This window comes from Passer montanus, unplaced genomic scaffold, assembly GCF_014805655.1.
Source record: "Passer montanus isolate IOZ18808 unplaced genomic scaffold, ASM1480565v1 scaffold7, whole genome shotgun sequence".
NCBI classification, from domain to species: domain Eukaryota; kingdom Metazoa; phylum Chordata; class Aves; order Passeriformes; family Passeridae; genus Passer; species Passer montanus.
This window is the reverse complement of record NW_024372147.1, coordinates 3,450,981-3,467,406: the sequence shown is the minus strand read 5'-3', so window position 1 is coordinate 3,467,406 and position 16,426 is coordinate 3,450,981. Positions and strand designations below refer to the sequence as shown.

Below are 16,426 nucleotides of genomic sequence, written 5' to 3'. Positions count from 1 at the left end.
AATTAGGCAGCTAATTTAAGTAGAAGATGAAGTTTTACTGAATTCCATAAATTTGGTATTAGTCAATTAGTCAAACCAGAAAGGCTCAGAAAGACACTGGAAATACTCCCAATAGACAGAAAATATACCACATGCCATTAAAAAAATACAGTATCTGGAAAATTCTTTTGGGGCTGAGAAGTACTTGATGGGTTTTCTGGTATGTATTCTTGAGGTTTTTTGGCTTTTAATTCTAGAATGTTCAACCTTCACCATTATATTTTAATTTCACCTATTACTAAATAAAATAAACAAAACATCAGAAGACATTTACATTCCATTGTCTCCTATTTCAGCTAAGTGAATGTACTCTGGAACTCATGACACCATACAAGATTTTTTTATGTGGCAACATCAGAGATTTGGAATCAATTTCTACATTCTGACAATATTAGAAATAAAAACAAATTTAAATTACAAGGAGAAGGCCCATACCACCTCCAGCAAAAGATCTTCAAAGAATAAGCATCAGGACGAATTTCCTGGGATGTATACCTATCATGGATGTACATAAATGATGAAGACGAATATGAAACTCTTCCATTATTAAAGAAATAGTAAGTGTAAAAATATTTAATAGTTCTATTACTACAACAGAGTGAAAGGGAAATCGTCCCTCACATGAAAATGATCCACATATTTTATTGGATCTAAAACTTAAGCACATCTTAAATGCTTAAGTAAAGCATATGCAATCTGATGCTGTTAAATCAACCATTTGGCTGAGTTTTATCCAGTCATCTCTCCAGTTGACTACTAACATGAATTATATCTGCACAAATCAGATCAGCCACACAAGCAGAAAGTCTGAATGTAATTGCCTTCTTCACATTGCCTATAGGCTCTTGTGTTTGCACAATTCAATCAGCTTTCTCCAGATCTTGCTCTTCTTCCTGCAGCAGCATCTGCAGAGCACACTGCTGCCTGTACAGTGCAGGCAAACTACCAATGCCTGCTCATGTTATGTTATCCTAGGATTTAGTAAAAGAGAACCCCTGGCATGACTTCCTGCACAAAAAAGGATATAAAATAACTATTAGATAACATCACACCAGTCTAACATGGCTCTTTTTGCAAAATGCAAAGACATGAAGGATGAAAAGGTATCAAATAGCTTGTTAAAGCTGGTTACAACAAAATCCATTGAGTGTGCACTAGAGGCAGGCTAGTCAGTTGCTCTTCATGTTAGCAATATCTGGGGAATTGTTGTGACAGAGCAATTAAATTTCTAATTCTGGGAATGGGAATAGCAATTGTGATGCTTCCAGGGTCAAAGTGACCGCTGGTATTTCTGAGCTTGTTCATTTGGATCTCCCAGGAGGTCTCATCCAAATTAAGCATTTTTCCCTGTCTCACAATTAATAAGCCAACAAATGGAAAAGATACATGCAAATTCAATTACTTTAGCACAATCATAAACTATTACAGCAAAACATGTATCCAGTCACATGGCACCTTAAAGAAATCGTTATTGTCTGTTAGTAATCTGAGAACTGGTCTGATTCAGTAATAGCTTAATAACATTGAAGGTTCTGGTCTTCATTAAGAATTTCTTAATAGGTACGTAAAATAGGTATATGAAATTCCAGATCTCAATTAAATGGTCAGAGACAGGCAACAATTAAAAAAAAAAATACATATATCATTCATAATGTTATTTGAAGTGCCATGCAAAGGAACTAAAATTTCATGCAGTCTGGGAGACTTAATGTATATACTGAGAATTTATTCCAAGGTTTGATTGATGTAAAAAATATGAAAGGGGCACATATCGTGCCCTCCTGAAGCCACTGTTACTGGGTGGACAGCTCTTACAGGTGCAGCAGATGCCTCTCCATTGCACAGGAATACTTCAATGCTAGTCGGCAGCATTTGATTTGAGCTCTGCATTTGATCCTTGCAGAGCTTTAAAAATGTTGCTAGGTCAGATTTATGTACACAATAATATCAAGAATACTTGCTATCTAAGAGAATTTCCACAATATTCCACAATCTTGCCCCTCTTCTCAGCTCTGGTGAGGCCTCATCTGGAATGCCATGTCTAGTTCTAGGCTTCACAGAACAAAAGAGTCATGGAGCTCCTGCAGCACAGCCAGCAAAGGGCTACAAAGATGACTGAGGGACTACATCATTCCTATGGGGAAAGGCTGAGGGACCTGGGCCTGTTCAGCCTCAAAAAAAAGACAATTGAGAGGGGACCTCATCAACATTCTTCAGTATGTGAAAGGAGGGTAACAACAGGATGGATCCAGGCTCTGCTCAGGGGTGGTGAGCAATAGGACAAGAGGCAGTGGGCACAGACGGAAACACAGGAAGTTCCGCTCGAACATCAGGAAGCACTGCGAAGGTGACCGAGCACTGGAACAGGCGGCCCAGAGAGGTTGTGGAGTCTCCCTCACTGGAGATACTCAGAAGTCCCAGGACAGAATCATAATGTGCTCTACGGGAGCTGCTGGAGCCAGGGTGTTAAACTACACGACCCTATCAGTGGTCCTTCCCAGCCTTACCCAACAAGTCATTCAGTGATATAAAAGTATGACTGGATCAATACTTTAACAAATACTGAAATGGAGTTGGTCATGGCACAGCTGATACCTTAAATTTTAAAGGCAGACCTTTATCACCAAAGGGTAATACAGAATTCAACGGGCATCAATGCACACTCTAACACGCACTGCAGAAATTATTGTTTCTATTAAATTCGCCTGTGTTGCTGAGGCTGCAAACGGTGAACACCGTGCTAGGAAGCGCTGCAAGAGAAACGCCCGACCACACTCAAAAACCTGAGACAAAGAGGATTCGGGAGGAGATCACATCACTTCAGCACAAGCAGCGACTGGGGGTAAGGAGAGCGGGGGACACGACACGGGTGCGTCGGGCTCCCGCAGTAGGGAGCAGGCGGCGGCGGGGCAGGAGGAGGCGCTTGGGCCGCTCCCCTCAGGGCCGCGCTGGGGCCCGGGCGGGCCCGCACCCGCCTCCCGCGGCACAGGCCGAGGGCGGGCCGGGGCGGCGGCGCGGGAGGGCAAAGGGGCAGCGGCAGAGCGCTCCGGGCAGCCATGGTGCTGGTGGTGGTGATGGGCGTCAGCGGCTCAGGGAAGTAGGTAGCGGGAGGGGGGCGGAGCGGCGGCGGCGCTGCGGCACTGCCGGGGGCTCGGCGCTGCGGGAGCCCTGGGTGCCGAGCCGGGTGCGGGTCTGCGTGCTTAATCGGCCCTTTGTGCTTCCCCGCAGGACCACGGTCGGGTCGCGGCTGGCAGAGAAGGTAGGAGCGTGTGGGAGCCGCCGCCTCGGAGGCGTGCCGGGGCGGGCACACGCCTCCCTGCGCCGGGCCGACGGCCTTCCCCAGGGCTGCCGATCCCCCGAGCCGCGTTTGGCTGGTGCCCTGCTGCTACTGAGCTGCCTTAGTGGTTTTTGTTGTTTGGTTGGGGTTTTGTTGTTGTTGTTTTGTCTTTTTTATAGCATGCTAATCATCATGCTATAAACGGTGATTCATACTGTGGTGCAAGAAGCCTATAATTTCTTGGGTGTCGTCTTTGCAAATTCTGAAGTCCTTGTTGCCTCACCTAGCCTAGCTGAACGATCCATAATTAATTTCTTTTTTTCTTAGTTGGGATGGAAATTCTACGATGCAGACGATTATCATCCTCTAGAGAATAAGAAGAAAATGGAAGAAGGGATACCACTAAATGATGAGGTACTTTGAGTAAGCTCTGAAAAAACTGTTGTCCACACATTTATCTCTGTAACTTCATGCAGATCTTGTTGAAGTAGATTGTGGTTTACTACGTAGATTAGTCTGATTGTAAAACAGATCTGCATTTGCTAAGGTGAGTGAGGCTTCTTGTGTCAAAAAAGATTCTGCATTAAAAAGTAGTTTATGAAATGCTTGTCAACTCGAAAGCGGTATGCTGCTGGTTCAGGATTTGTGAGAAATCTCCCCCTCTACAGTCCACACACAGAGTTGCAGTTTTGGATTTGAATCGTAGCATCTTAGAATATTCTGAGTTGGAAGGGACCCACATGAACCACAGAATCCATCGTGTGGACCTGCGCAAAACAACTCCAAAAATTTGTTACCCTTCTCTCAAATAACTTTTCATAATTTATCACCACTCATGGTTAACTTGGGAGGTCCCAGATGACTGGAGGTTGGCCAGTATGGCCCATGTACAGGAAGGGTTGGAAGGAGGATCCAGGGAGCCTGTAAGTCTGGCCTCAGTGTTAGAGGTGGTTATGGAAGAGATTGAGTACATCACATGGCATGTGCAGAACAACCACTGCATCAGGCCCAGCCACCAGGGGTTTGGGAAGAGTAACTTTACCTCCTATATCCAGGTGAACTAGTGGATGAGGGAAATGCTGTGGATGTAGTCTGCCTGGACTTTAGTAAAGCCTTTGATGCCATTTCCCAAAGCATCCTCCTAGACAAACAGGCTTCTCCTGTCTAGGATGTTCACTGGTTAAGAAGTGGCTGGATAGTCAGGCCCAGAGGTTGTTGGTGAATGGAGCTACAGGGATCAGCATCACGGCCAAACCTGGTTAACATCTATTAATGATATGGAGGGGATTGACTGCATTCAGTAAGTCTGCAGGTGACACCAATTTGGATGGAAGTGTTGATCTGCTGGAGGGCAGGAAGTGCTGCAGAGGCATCCAGACAGGCTGGTTCAATGGGCTGAGGCCAATCATGTAAGTTTCAACAAGGTGTAGTGCCAGGTCCTGCCCCTGGGTCACAACAGCCCCAGGCAGAACCAGGCTTGCAGCAGAGAGCTGGAAAGCTGTCCAGCAGAAAAGGGCCTGAGAGTGCTGCTCAGTAGCAGGTGAACATGAGCCAGCACACACTCAGGTGGCCCAGAAGGCCAATGGCATTCAGCCTCTATTAGCAACAGTGTGGCCAGCAAAACCAGAGCAGTGATTGTCCCCATGTACCTGTACCTCACATTGGTAGGCCACACCTCGAATGCTGTGTCCAGTTCTGGGCCCCTTAATTCAGGAAGGACATTGTGGTGCTGGAGTTAGTCCAGAGAAGGGCAAAGGTACTGGTGAAGGGTCTGGAACGCAAGTCCTGTGAGGAGCAGATGAGGGAGGTGGGGGTGTTCTTACCCCAAAGAAAAGGAGGCTCAGGGGAGAACTTATCAGTCTCTACAATTGGAAAGGAAGTTGGAACCTCACTGGAAAGGAGGTTGTAGTAAGATGGGAGTCAGCTTCTTCTCCCAGGTAACAAGGAATAGGACAAAGGAAAATGGTTTCAGGTTGTGCTAGGGGAGGTTCAATTTGAGTATTAGGAAAAATGTCATCACTGAAAGAGTGGCTAAGCATTGGAGTTGCTGCTCAGAAAAGTGGTAGAGTCACCATCCCTTGAAGTATTTAAAAGAAACCAAGTAGGTACTTGGTTAATGATTTAATTACGAGTCACCATCCCTTGAAGTATTTAAAAGAAACCAAGTTAATGATTTAATTAGTATGGAGTATTCAGTGAAAGGTTGGACTTGATGATACTAAAGGTCTTTTCCAAGTGTAATGATTCCACAATTCTCAATTCTAGCATATGCCTGAGACCGCTGACCAAATGCTTTGGAACTCTGTCAGGCTGGTGCAATGACCACTTCCCAAGAGTCAGTTCCAGTAGCCAACCACCCTCTGGGGTGGGGCCTTTTTCTAATCTCTAACGTAAACCTCCCCTGACACAGCTTCAGGCCATTCCCTCAAGTCCTGCCACTGTCACCACAGAGAAGAGATCAGTGCCTGCCCCTCCTTTTCCTCTCACAAGGAAGTTGTAACTGCAGTGAGGTCTGTCCTCAGTCTCCTCTTCTTCAAGCAGAACAGATCAAGCAACCTTAGCCACTCCTCATACACCTTCCCCTCAAGGCCCCTCAGCATCCTCAAGAGCATCCTCCTTTGGATGCTCTCTAATATATTTTTATTCATCTTATATTGTGGTGCCCAAAACTGCACACAGGACACAAGGTGAGGCTACCCCAGTGCAAAGCAGAGCAAGACAGTCCCATCCCTTGATGGGCTGGCAATGCTTGAAGTACTAATAGCATAATGGTACAGCTTGAAAAAAAGGATTTTTCCATTTGCCATCAATGAGGACAGTGGTTTTACAGTCAAAGCCACTTTTCCTGTACAGAATCAGGAAGAATTAAAAAAGTTAATGTCCACTACTTCTAGATAAATACACACTTATGACTGTATATAAAGATTTTTAAACAAAGAATATAAACTAAACAATCCTGGTGAAAATATGAAATCAATCTAAAAGCATACAGAGCTTAGAAACAGGGCAAGATGCAGTAATAGCATATTTTGAAAAAGACTTTAAGAATCTAGCTGTAATAGAAAAATTTTGCAAATTTTCTCCTACCTTTTTCTTTTTTTTTAGTCCCTCATCTTTTGGAGATATCCTTAGCCAATTTGAACAAAAAAAATTTCTAGATTCTGGTTAAAAACTTGGATCTTTCACTAGTGGTTGGAAGCCTGTATGTTGTCTGTAGCAGCATTACACACTTGTGTGACTAAACCACTATTGTGTGGTGCTCAGCAAAAGGAAAGCATCTCTTCTGAAAAATGAGAGCTGCAAAATTTTGAGAGTCTTCTTGAATGCCTAGGGGAAGTTTCTGTGTAATAACAGCAACAAAAAATTGTTGATTTGTCGATGTTATAATTTCTTGTGCTCACCCAGCAGTAACAGCATTGAAACATTAAATAGGAGCAGTTTTTTAGTGCTCATTAGGCATAACTAAAGTTTGCATCAGCTTAAAATTGCAGATTAAGTAAGTATCTGATCAATCACTCGTGTTTCCCTAAGTAATAGGCAAAGTTTTGAGAAACTTTGGTTTGGTGGTTGTGGTTACATTTATTTGTGAGTGCTACTGACATAAAGATAATTATTGCAGATAACTAAATTTAGATCTGTTTCTGAAAGCTTCAACTTGGATCCAAAATGGGGATGGGGTGTGTGTATCACACGATGTCAGGGAAAAGAAATAACAACTCTAGCAGTATATTTGAATAGTATAATAGAAGCAAGACATAAGTTGACTGTCCTTCAGAGATTTACAAGGTGCATGCTGCACTTGCGTACATATTACTTCCATCATATACTTGTAATATAAAAAGTACTATTCTACTAAAAGCATCCTATTCATAATATGCCTAGCACTTCTTATTAGCCTTCAGGCAGTGGGAGCAAATCTATAGAGGAAGAAAGAGATTCAAAACTGAACTTGCTGTACAGTTTAATGTTAATATTTACCTCTAGTCAAATATCTGAGATGCTAGAAGCAATTATTTCAAATTAATTTTTGAAAAATTTTTAACTAATTTGTTTTCTTTCTAGGACAGAATTCCTTGGCTTTGTGCATTGCATGATATACTAAGGAGGTAAGAGAATATCTATTTTTTTAATGTTTTAGCTAAAGACAGAAGTACCAGAAGTGTTTTTCCCCACTTCATTGCAAAGCAGCAATGTGAGTGGTAAAGAAATTCTGCACGTAGTAAAGTCATTCTATTTTTTATAATCTAAACTGTCATAGTAACTCCTGATGGTGAGCTAATCTCTGATACATAAAATGAGAAATTGTTGCCAATGATGGTTGTTTTTCTACTATCTGTGTAAAAATAATTGCAAGGATCCAGCTTATTAATAAGCCTGACATTAGCTGCTTACAAAGAACATAACTACAAAACACAGCAACAACAGTAGGATAAAATATTGTTACTTTGAATAAAATACAGTGTCAAGTTTGTTTGACATTGTTTCCTTGGGTGTACCCTGATAATTTGCAGATGACACCAAAATAGCAGGAGTAACTGATGCAGAGGGACCTTGAAAGGCTGTAGAAACAGATTAGTAGAAACCTTTTAAAAATGCAAAATCCTGCCCCTGGGAAGGAACAACCCCAAGCAGTGGTACAGACACTGAGGGGCAGTCAGCTGGAAAGCAGCAGAAAGGGACCTGAGGGAGCTGTGGTGGACAGCCCCAGCTGGACATATACTAGCAATGTGCTCTTCTGGCAAGGTAGGCCAGCAAAGTTCTGAATTCTGGGTTATATTAGACCAAGTATTGCCAGCAGGTCAATGCAGGTGATCCATCCCATCTTCTTTAACACTGGTGAGGCCACACCTGAACTGCTGTGTCAGTTCTGTGCTCCTCATTATGAAAGAGGCACGGACATACTGGAGAGCATCCAGCAGTGATGAAGGGACTGGAGTGCATCCCAAACAAGGAAAAAGTTGGGAGGGCAGGGACTGTTTAGCCAGGCTTTACTTGCTTGTGCACATTAGGTGACCATACCTCACTGGAGCTGAGATACCTCATTTCTCACTCAGAAATTTGGATCGATTTGCTGGATCCATTGCTTCATGTTATATGAAAGCTTAATGCCACTGCCCAGCTCTGGAAACTTTACAAAATCAACTACATTTTAAAAGAGCCTAATGCCAATGTTTAATTATTAGTACTTATTAGTTGCTGAGGCTGTCACTGACTTAGCTAGGTGATAATGGTAGGTATTAGAAGTTCTTACTTCCCTTTTGAACCAAAATCTGATGACCAGAGAATGATTTTTAAATAAATGTATACCCGATTTTAATTTTATTACAAAATATACTTTCTTAGGCAGGAATTTTATTCACTCCTCATACAGACAACTAATTCTGCATTTGCTTTTTGATGGAACAAACACACCCAGAGTTAAATGCTTTATTTGAAGAAACCTAGTCAGCAGAAAATACATATGCAGTGCATTCACTGACCTGCAATCCCTTGTTTAAGCTGAAGTGAGTACAGAAGCAGTGCTACCGATGAGTTGCAGGAAACACAAAGTACAGTTAAATCTGAGACAGTGACAGCAGATGTTGAAAATATTGTGTATTTAAGTACAGTGGTCTGTATTGCTTATCAGCTACTTACCCTTAGAGAGAAAAGTGTAGTAGTTTTATAGATAAGAGATAGGTGTTTCTATGGATATTTAGTTCCTGTTCTCAGCAATTAAGGAAATGAGCTTGACACTTCTTTGTGCTAGAATTGAATTTAATTTAGGAAAGAATGGCTGCGTAGAAAAGGCTATAGAAAAGATCCCAAAGACTGAGATTTTACCAGAAGATTGGCTAGCTTGACCTTACTTTCAAATCACATCTTTACCAGGACTGGAAATTTGGTTTCAAAATCCTGTTAAAATTACTCAAATACCACTGTCAAAATGCCACTACTCCCATGGCTGGCCTTTTGAGGAGCTAGGGCATGTCTACGTTGTTCAGCAGAACTAACAAGCCATTTTTGTTATACCACATGTAGATATGTAAAGTGGGTTTGTTTTTTTTTATGTTTGATAGAGAAGACACATCTGGACAAGATACAGTTCTGGCCTGTTCTGCACTGAAGAAGTTGTACAGGCGTGTGTTAATTGGTGGAGCACCTGCAATTGAAAGCAACCAGCCAGAGCAACCAGGAGAAAACCCAGTACTGAAGATCCTCTTTGTTCATTTGGATGGACCTAAGGACATCATTGCTGGCCGCCTGGAGAGGCGGAGAGGTCATTTTATGCCACCTGAACTTCTCCAGTCTCAGTTTGATACTCTAGAGCCACCCAGTGCACCAGAAAACTTCATTACTGTCAGTCTAGAAAAATCTCTCCCAGAAATACTGCTACAGATTGAGAGCGCCATTCTTCAGGGTGAGGCTTTGCCAAAGTAATTTTCTAAATGACACATATAGAAATTCCCTGAAGGATAGCAGACTATGAGACAGGATTTTAATTATTAAATTGATTATTAAATCAAACCAACTTATTTTTAAGAGCTGGTTTATACTCAGTTTTTTATCATGGCTCTGGAAAAGACATATAAGATGTCTTTTATGTCTTTTGCATATAAGATGCGAGAACTGTTAACTTTTTAAGCCCTTCACTCTATGAAGTTACAATACTCCTTTCAGTAAGAGCCTGCTTTTGAAATTCCTGGCAAGGGTCACACAGAATAATTTATTTTCTTAATTTTTATATCTACTCTGTCAGACACTGGGTTGGGCACATCTGCTATTACAAGATTAAATATTTCAGAGCTTTATTAAAAATAATGTCATTTTCCTAGAACGATGAAGTTCCATACATTACACTACCCCTGTCTCACTGCTGGATTTTCATCAAGTTGTAGCTTCTGTGTTTGTATTCTTGTTGACCTTACCAGAACACTGATGATGACTTCATGAAAACTTTTCTGATCTCATACTGTATGCATTGGCCACCAAGCTGAAAAATGTGAGGGAAAAAAAAGGTAGTGGTGGTGATGCAGTATACAAAATTAAGTTGAAATGAAAGCTTTAGAAATAAAGCATAAGTGTCATCATACTGACTCTGAACTTAGAGCTTTCATGTACAAAGCATATACATTGCAGTCAAGTGTGAGTCAATCAGTGATTTAAGGTACTGAATGCAAGGTTAATACACATTTCCTTATTTTTGAAAACTAACTCTTTTGCAGTTGGACCTTCTCCTTCACTTCCCAGTACTGGTGGGCACCTCAGTACATGTCAATGCAGTTGCTTCAAAGCTTTTGATCGAACTATTCCTAATATGTATTTTTCTCATCTTTTTTGATGAAGAGGAGAAGAAAATTCCAAATACCCAGCAGTCACCTAGCTCACAGAATTTAAGGTTAAGGTCCTTTTTTACCACCAAGGTGTTTTTCAAAAAGTACTTCATGTCGTATTTTACAAGACACGACTTTTCAGCTTAATGTTATAAAAACTTCAGATAGTTTCTGTAAGAAAAATTTGAGTCTTGTCCAAATGGAGACATCTCCATGTGCTGTCACACATGGATTATTTTTAGTATGTCATGCTTTGTTTTTTTTTCTTATTCTTGGGATGATAGATGAACTCTTGCAGAAGAACACCTCATGTTTGAAAGCATCTTTAGTGCAATTTTTACCTGGGTAAGTAGTTGAAAAACATTAGTCATGTTCTCAGTATGCATGAAAATAGTAAAGGCTTTGTGGTTTACTAGACAAATTACTGTGCTTAAATTAGTGCAATAAATGGGCATTATCTTAGTGAAAGCAGCAATTTTCAGAGTTGGGATTTTAGGCATCAATGTACCCAGACATAAATTGTGACCTGAAGGGAGAATACCAGGCAGTTACCAATTTTAGTCTATTACAGGGTGCTCTCACCTCAGAGCCTGTTTGTTCCAAGAGCCAGGGTGCAAGTTGAAAACATAGAGTTAAGTGCAAGAAACAGGGATGTCTGTATGCTTAGTATCCTCAAATCTCAGAGACCCCCTTCAGACTGAGTGACTCGTCAGATCTGTACAAATTTTGTAGCTGTGAAAATCACAGACACAGCACCCTCTTGTGGCACCTCTGCTGTTAATGAGGTCTTAATCTTTTCCAATACACCATTTTACAAACAGTTGACTAATGTACCCATTATAAAATACACATTTATGCTTACTTCTTACACACACAATAAAGCCAGACCAGGACACTCTACAGTAGCTGCATCCTGTGACACACAATGATCAGACCTTCAAGTAATTTTTTTTTAAAGGGACATTTTAAAGCGTGAGTTCTGAGAAGGCCAGACTGATTTTTCAGATTTGCTTGTCCACGTTTACAGAATACTCTCAAAGTGGTTTCACCACTTTCACCACCACCAAAAAATTGTACTTGACAGTTAAAAATAATTCTCTTTCAGAGGGTATTATGTAAGCAACTTGGATTTTGGAATGTTTCTAAACAAAATTCATACTTACAAGCAGTCCATGCTTCTTCAGATAGGTCAGGGTATTTCTTAGTCTTTGCTTCTATGTTGGGAACATTTCCTTCCCTTACCCTTTTACTACATCTGCATTTTGCTTTTACTTAAAAGATACTGCAAAGAAGGTTGCTGTCAACCTAATCAGTTGTCTGTTACCTGCTATTCTGAAAGACAATGAACCGTTATTTCTGTTCAGTTATATTCCATGCATTACAAATTAATAGATTAAGATGTGAATTATCGCAATACTAACAACCTAAAACTACTCTCAGATTTTAATCAAGCTGTGCATGTGTGCCTTGGAAGAAAAAGGTAGCAGAATAATCCCTGCCCAAACACGATTCTACAACATTTCATTTACTTGATTTTGGTTTAATTTGGGGTTTTTTTGTTGTGAGGGTATATTTTTTGGTTTTGTTGTTGCTGTTTTTAAACTAACACCTCTATTCTAGGGATGTTGTATTCAGGTTAGTTGAGCAGGCTATTAATATTTAGCACAGTTTATCTGGATGCAAGTGCTGTGTGTGTATTTTGAAATGTGTTTAGCAAATGCAGCAAAAACTCAGGAGGAAACACCTGGAATCAGAAATTGCTTTTTCTGTCTCTAAGCACAAATTATCTATGCAAGGTGCATGCACTATACATCCTCATGAATTTATGCTGAGCACAGTTAGTAACATGCTGTGTAAATACTGTACCTACTACAGCATAAACATTTTTCAGTGCTATAATGAGGAAACAAAAATTAAATGCAATCTATCCCAAACTGCGCAAGTTATCTATACAGACTAGCTGCCTGCCATCTCAACTATAAATTGATAGGTGTTTTGATTTTTCAAATTAATAATACTTATTTTATTATGCCAGGTTGTGGTACTGGGGACGGGGTGGCTACAGGGGGGACTTCTGTGAGAATCTCCTGGAAACTTCCTCCACCCCCTCTAGAACCAATCCAGCTGGCTCCCAGAGAGATGGGAATTGCTGGCCAAGGCTGGGCCAGTCAGAAATGGTGGCAATGCTCCTGTGGTAACAGATTTAAGAAATCTGGGGGGAAAAAACACGATTGTACAGATGTAACTGCAGCCAGATAAGAACAGGGTGAAAACACGTGAGAGGAACAGCCCTACAGTCACCAAGGTCAGTGCAGAAAGAGAGGGAGGAGGTGTTTCATGCACCAGCGCTGAGGTTCTGCTGCAGCCCCTGGCGTGGCCCATGGCAAGGCAGCTGTGCCCCTGCAGCCCATGGAGGTCCATGGGGATGCAGAGATACACCTGCAGCTGGTGGAGGAGCCCCAGGCTGGAGCAGGTGTATGCCTGAGAAGAGGCCGTCACCCTGTGAGAAACCTGTGCTGGAGCAGAGTCCTGGCAGGGACCTGCACACCTGTGGAGAGAGAAGCCCATGCTGGAGCAGGTTTCCTGTCGGATGTGACTTTGTGGGGGACCACACTAGAGCAGCCTGTTCAAGAAGGACTGCACCCCAGGTGACCCACACTGCAACAGTTTGTAGAGAACTCTTGTCCATGAGATGGACTGAGATGTTGGAGAAGTTCTTGGAGAACTGTCTCCCATGGCAGGGACTCCCTGCTGGAGCAGGGGAATAACTCTCCCTAAGCAGTGGCAGAAAAAACTTGTGATGAACTGACCATAACCCCTATTCCCTGTCTCCCTGCACTGATGGGGATAGGAGGTAGAGCTAGAGAGGAGGGAGTAATAGGAGGAAGTTGTTTTTATACTCCCCATTATCCTGCTCTGATTTCATTACTAATAAATTCAACTAATATATCTAATTACAGCCTGTTTTTCCCATGACAGTATTTGATGAGCAATCTCTCCCAGTTCTTATCTCAACCCATGAACCATTTTTTATATTTTCTTGCCCATGTCCAGCTGCAGAGTGGAGAGATACACTAGCTTTGGTGGGTGCCGCCTATTTATATCAGTTAGGTGGTGCCAGAGCCAGCAAGAGATGCCCAGAGTCTGGAGAGCAATTGCAGGTCAGCAGGAGAACACCTGGAGGGCAGCACAAAGGGATTCTGGCCACTCCAGAGAGAAGGTAATTTTCTGAGGGACCCAACTTAAATGCATCTATCCTAACACATTCAGCACAAGGATTAAAGTAGAGACAAATGCATGCCTGCAAGTCTCCTATCTCACTGGCATCATGGAAATATGGTGGCAACTCCTATGACTGGAGTGTTGGAATGGAAGGATACAGTCTCTTCAGGAAAGACAGGCAGGGGAGATGAGGAAGAGGTGTCAACCTTTCTGTCAGTGACCATCTGGAGTGCACGGAGCTCCACCTGGAATGGACAAGGAGCTAACTTAGAGCTTTTGGGTGAGGATTACAGGGAGGGCAAGCACATGTAGCTTTATAATAGAGGCCTGCTACAGACCACCTTACCAGGAAGTCCAATGATGCCCTCTGCAGGCAGAGAAGAAAAGCCTCACATTCACAAGCCCTGGTCCTCATGGGGCATTCCAAGGACCGCAACAGGAAAGTGTTGATTGGTCTAAGAGGGTCATGCAGAGGTGGGGAAGTCAGTCCTGTTCTGAGCCAACTTCCTTTTCCTTTCCTTAAGCTTGTATGTCTGCTTTGAGACTCACACTTAGTGCACCTGTATCAAGAGTCAGGTTCCAGACACCTCATTAAAAGGGGCTCCAGGACACCACAGTCCATTAATTTCCGGTGGGCTCTAAATAACTGACTGCACACATGTGGACAATACAGCACAAATGGCACCAAAAAAATCTATTTTACATGAGAGGCATACACCAGGTAAACCATAAAAGAAAGGGGATTGGTCCGCAGCATTCTCCCTGTCCACCACAGATCCAGACCGTCTACAGCAGCAGGACCAATACGGGATCTAAGGACTGACCTTTTTCTTTTTCTCTCCTGTTTTACCCCAGCAATCATATTCTACCACTTAATCAACACCTGAAGTTTATTGTGAGATTTGGGAGCTAGTCTCAAAGTTTGTTGTAGAAGTTGGAGGGCATGTTAGCCAACTTCTTACAGCTAAATAGTAGGCTAATTACTGGAGTTAAGAGTACTGTATAAGAGTACTGTACTGTGTCTACATGGACCTTGTTGAGGTCCAACAAGAAACCTCAAACATGCTTCTGGGTTGTGACAGCCTGTTGGAGGCTCAGGACAGTAGAGTACGTGTATTCCAGGAGGTTCATTGATGACAACTGCCCTCCCCAACTGATAAAGGAGCCAAAGAGGACAGGTGCTAGGCTGAGTCTTCTCAGCAGTAAGGAGCTGATGGGAAATGTGAAGCCCAAAGGCAGGCTGGGCTGCAGTGACCATGAAACAGTGGAGACTGAGATCCTTGGGGCAATAAGGAGAGTGGGAAGAAAGATAGCAATGCAGAACTTCAGGAGAGGTGAATTTGGCCTCTTGGAGGATCTCTCTGGTAGAATACCATGGGACAGAGCCCTGAGTGTAGAGGGCTGGATGACATTTAAGGATTGTTTCCTTCAAGGCTCAAGACTAATGTGTCCCAACAAAGAAATTAGAGAAGAATATCAGGAGGCCTGTATGGATGAACAAGGAGTCCCTGGACAAATTTAACACGTAAACAGGTAGCTTACAGAGCATGGAAAGAGGGAAAGGTAGCTTGGGAGTAATACACAGAAACTGTCCAAACATCCAGGGAGATGAAATTATTGCTGTTGTTGTTGTTATTATTAGTATAATGAGAGAGAGAGAGAGAGAGAGGGAGAGAGAGGAGTAAAACCCAAGAGAAACAAATGACACACAGTACAGTGGCTTAGTACCCACTGTCTGATGCCCAGCCTGTTCCTTTCGCTGGCAAATACTCCAGCCACACTGCCCAAGTTCCAGACAGTAAAAGCAGGGAGATGGTTAGGAAAGCTAAAGCACTGACAGAAATAAATCTAGCCCAGAACATCAAGGGTGACAAAAATCTTCTTTAGGTGCATCAACAGTAAAAGATTAGGGAAAGCGTGGCTCCTTTCAGGAGGGATTTGGAAGACCTGGTTACGTAGCACAATAGAGGTACTCAATTTTTTTGCCTCAGTCTTCACCAGCAATTGCTCCAGCCACACTGCCCAAGTGTGGTGCGGAGCAGGTGACTAGAAAAATGAAGAACTGCACTCTGCATAACATCAGGTTTGAGAACATCGAAGGAACCTGAAGGTGCACAAGTCCATTAAACTCGCACAAAAGAACAATAAAAAGCAGATTCATTTCAACTTTTGTTCTGCAATCCCCACTTCATCTGACCTAGATGTCTTCAATATCATCCATCTCTTATTCTCCTCCGTCCACCTCACATCGCAGGAATTGTTGACCAGTTTTAATGCAGAACTGGTAAGTATTGCAAGAGCTTGAGTTCACTCAAATGCTCTTAAGAGAAACCGTCATCTTGATTTTTAGGTAATGAACAACTGCAAACACACTGAAACAAGATGCTTAAAGATTTTTTTAAATTCATTTATTACCTGTGCACAAGAGAAGTAGTTACCAATAGAAACTCAAAAGCTATACAGTATTTTTTTACTTGGTTGTTGAAAGTAATTAGAGTATCACATGACCATGAATAGAAGTAATTTCTCCAATTGAAAATCAGAATACATGTTAAAATATCAGTGGAACAAGCCA

General features: G+C 42.2%; 1 protein-coding gene across 1 annotated transcript; it reads left to right on the top strand.

Moving 5' to 3' along the window:
* Nucleotides 1-2,966: 2,966 nt before the first annotated feature.
* Nucleotides 2,967-12,550, top strand: IDNK (IDNK gluconokinase). Its single transcript, XM_039729980.1, has 6 exons — nt 2,967-3,136; nt 3,268-3,298; nt 3,644-3,730; nt 7,379-7,422; nt 9,376-9,716; nt 10,914-12,550. Exons 1-6 carry the CDS (start codon nt 3,096-3,098, stop codon nt 10,976-10,978), a joined length of 609 nt encoding a protein of 202 aa, XP_039585914.1. The 5' UTR covers nt 2,967-3,095; the 3' UTR covers nt 10,979-12,550.
* The last annotated feature ends 3,876 nt before the right edge of the window (nt 12,551-16,426 follow it).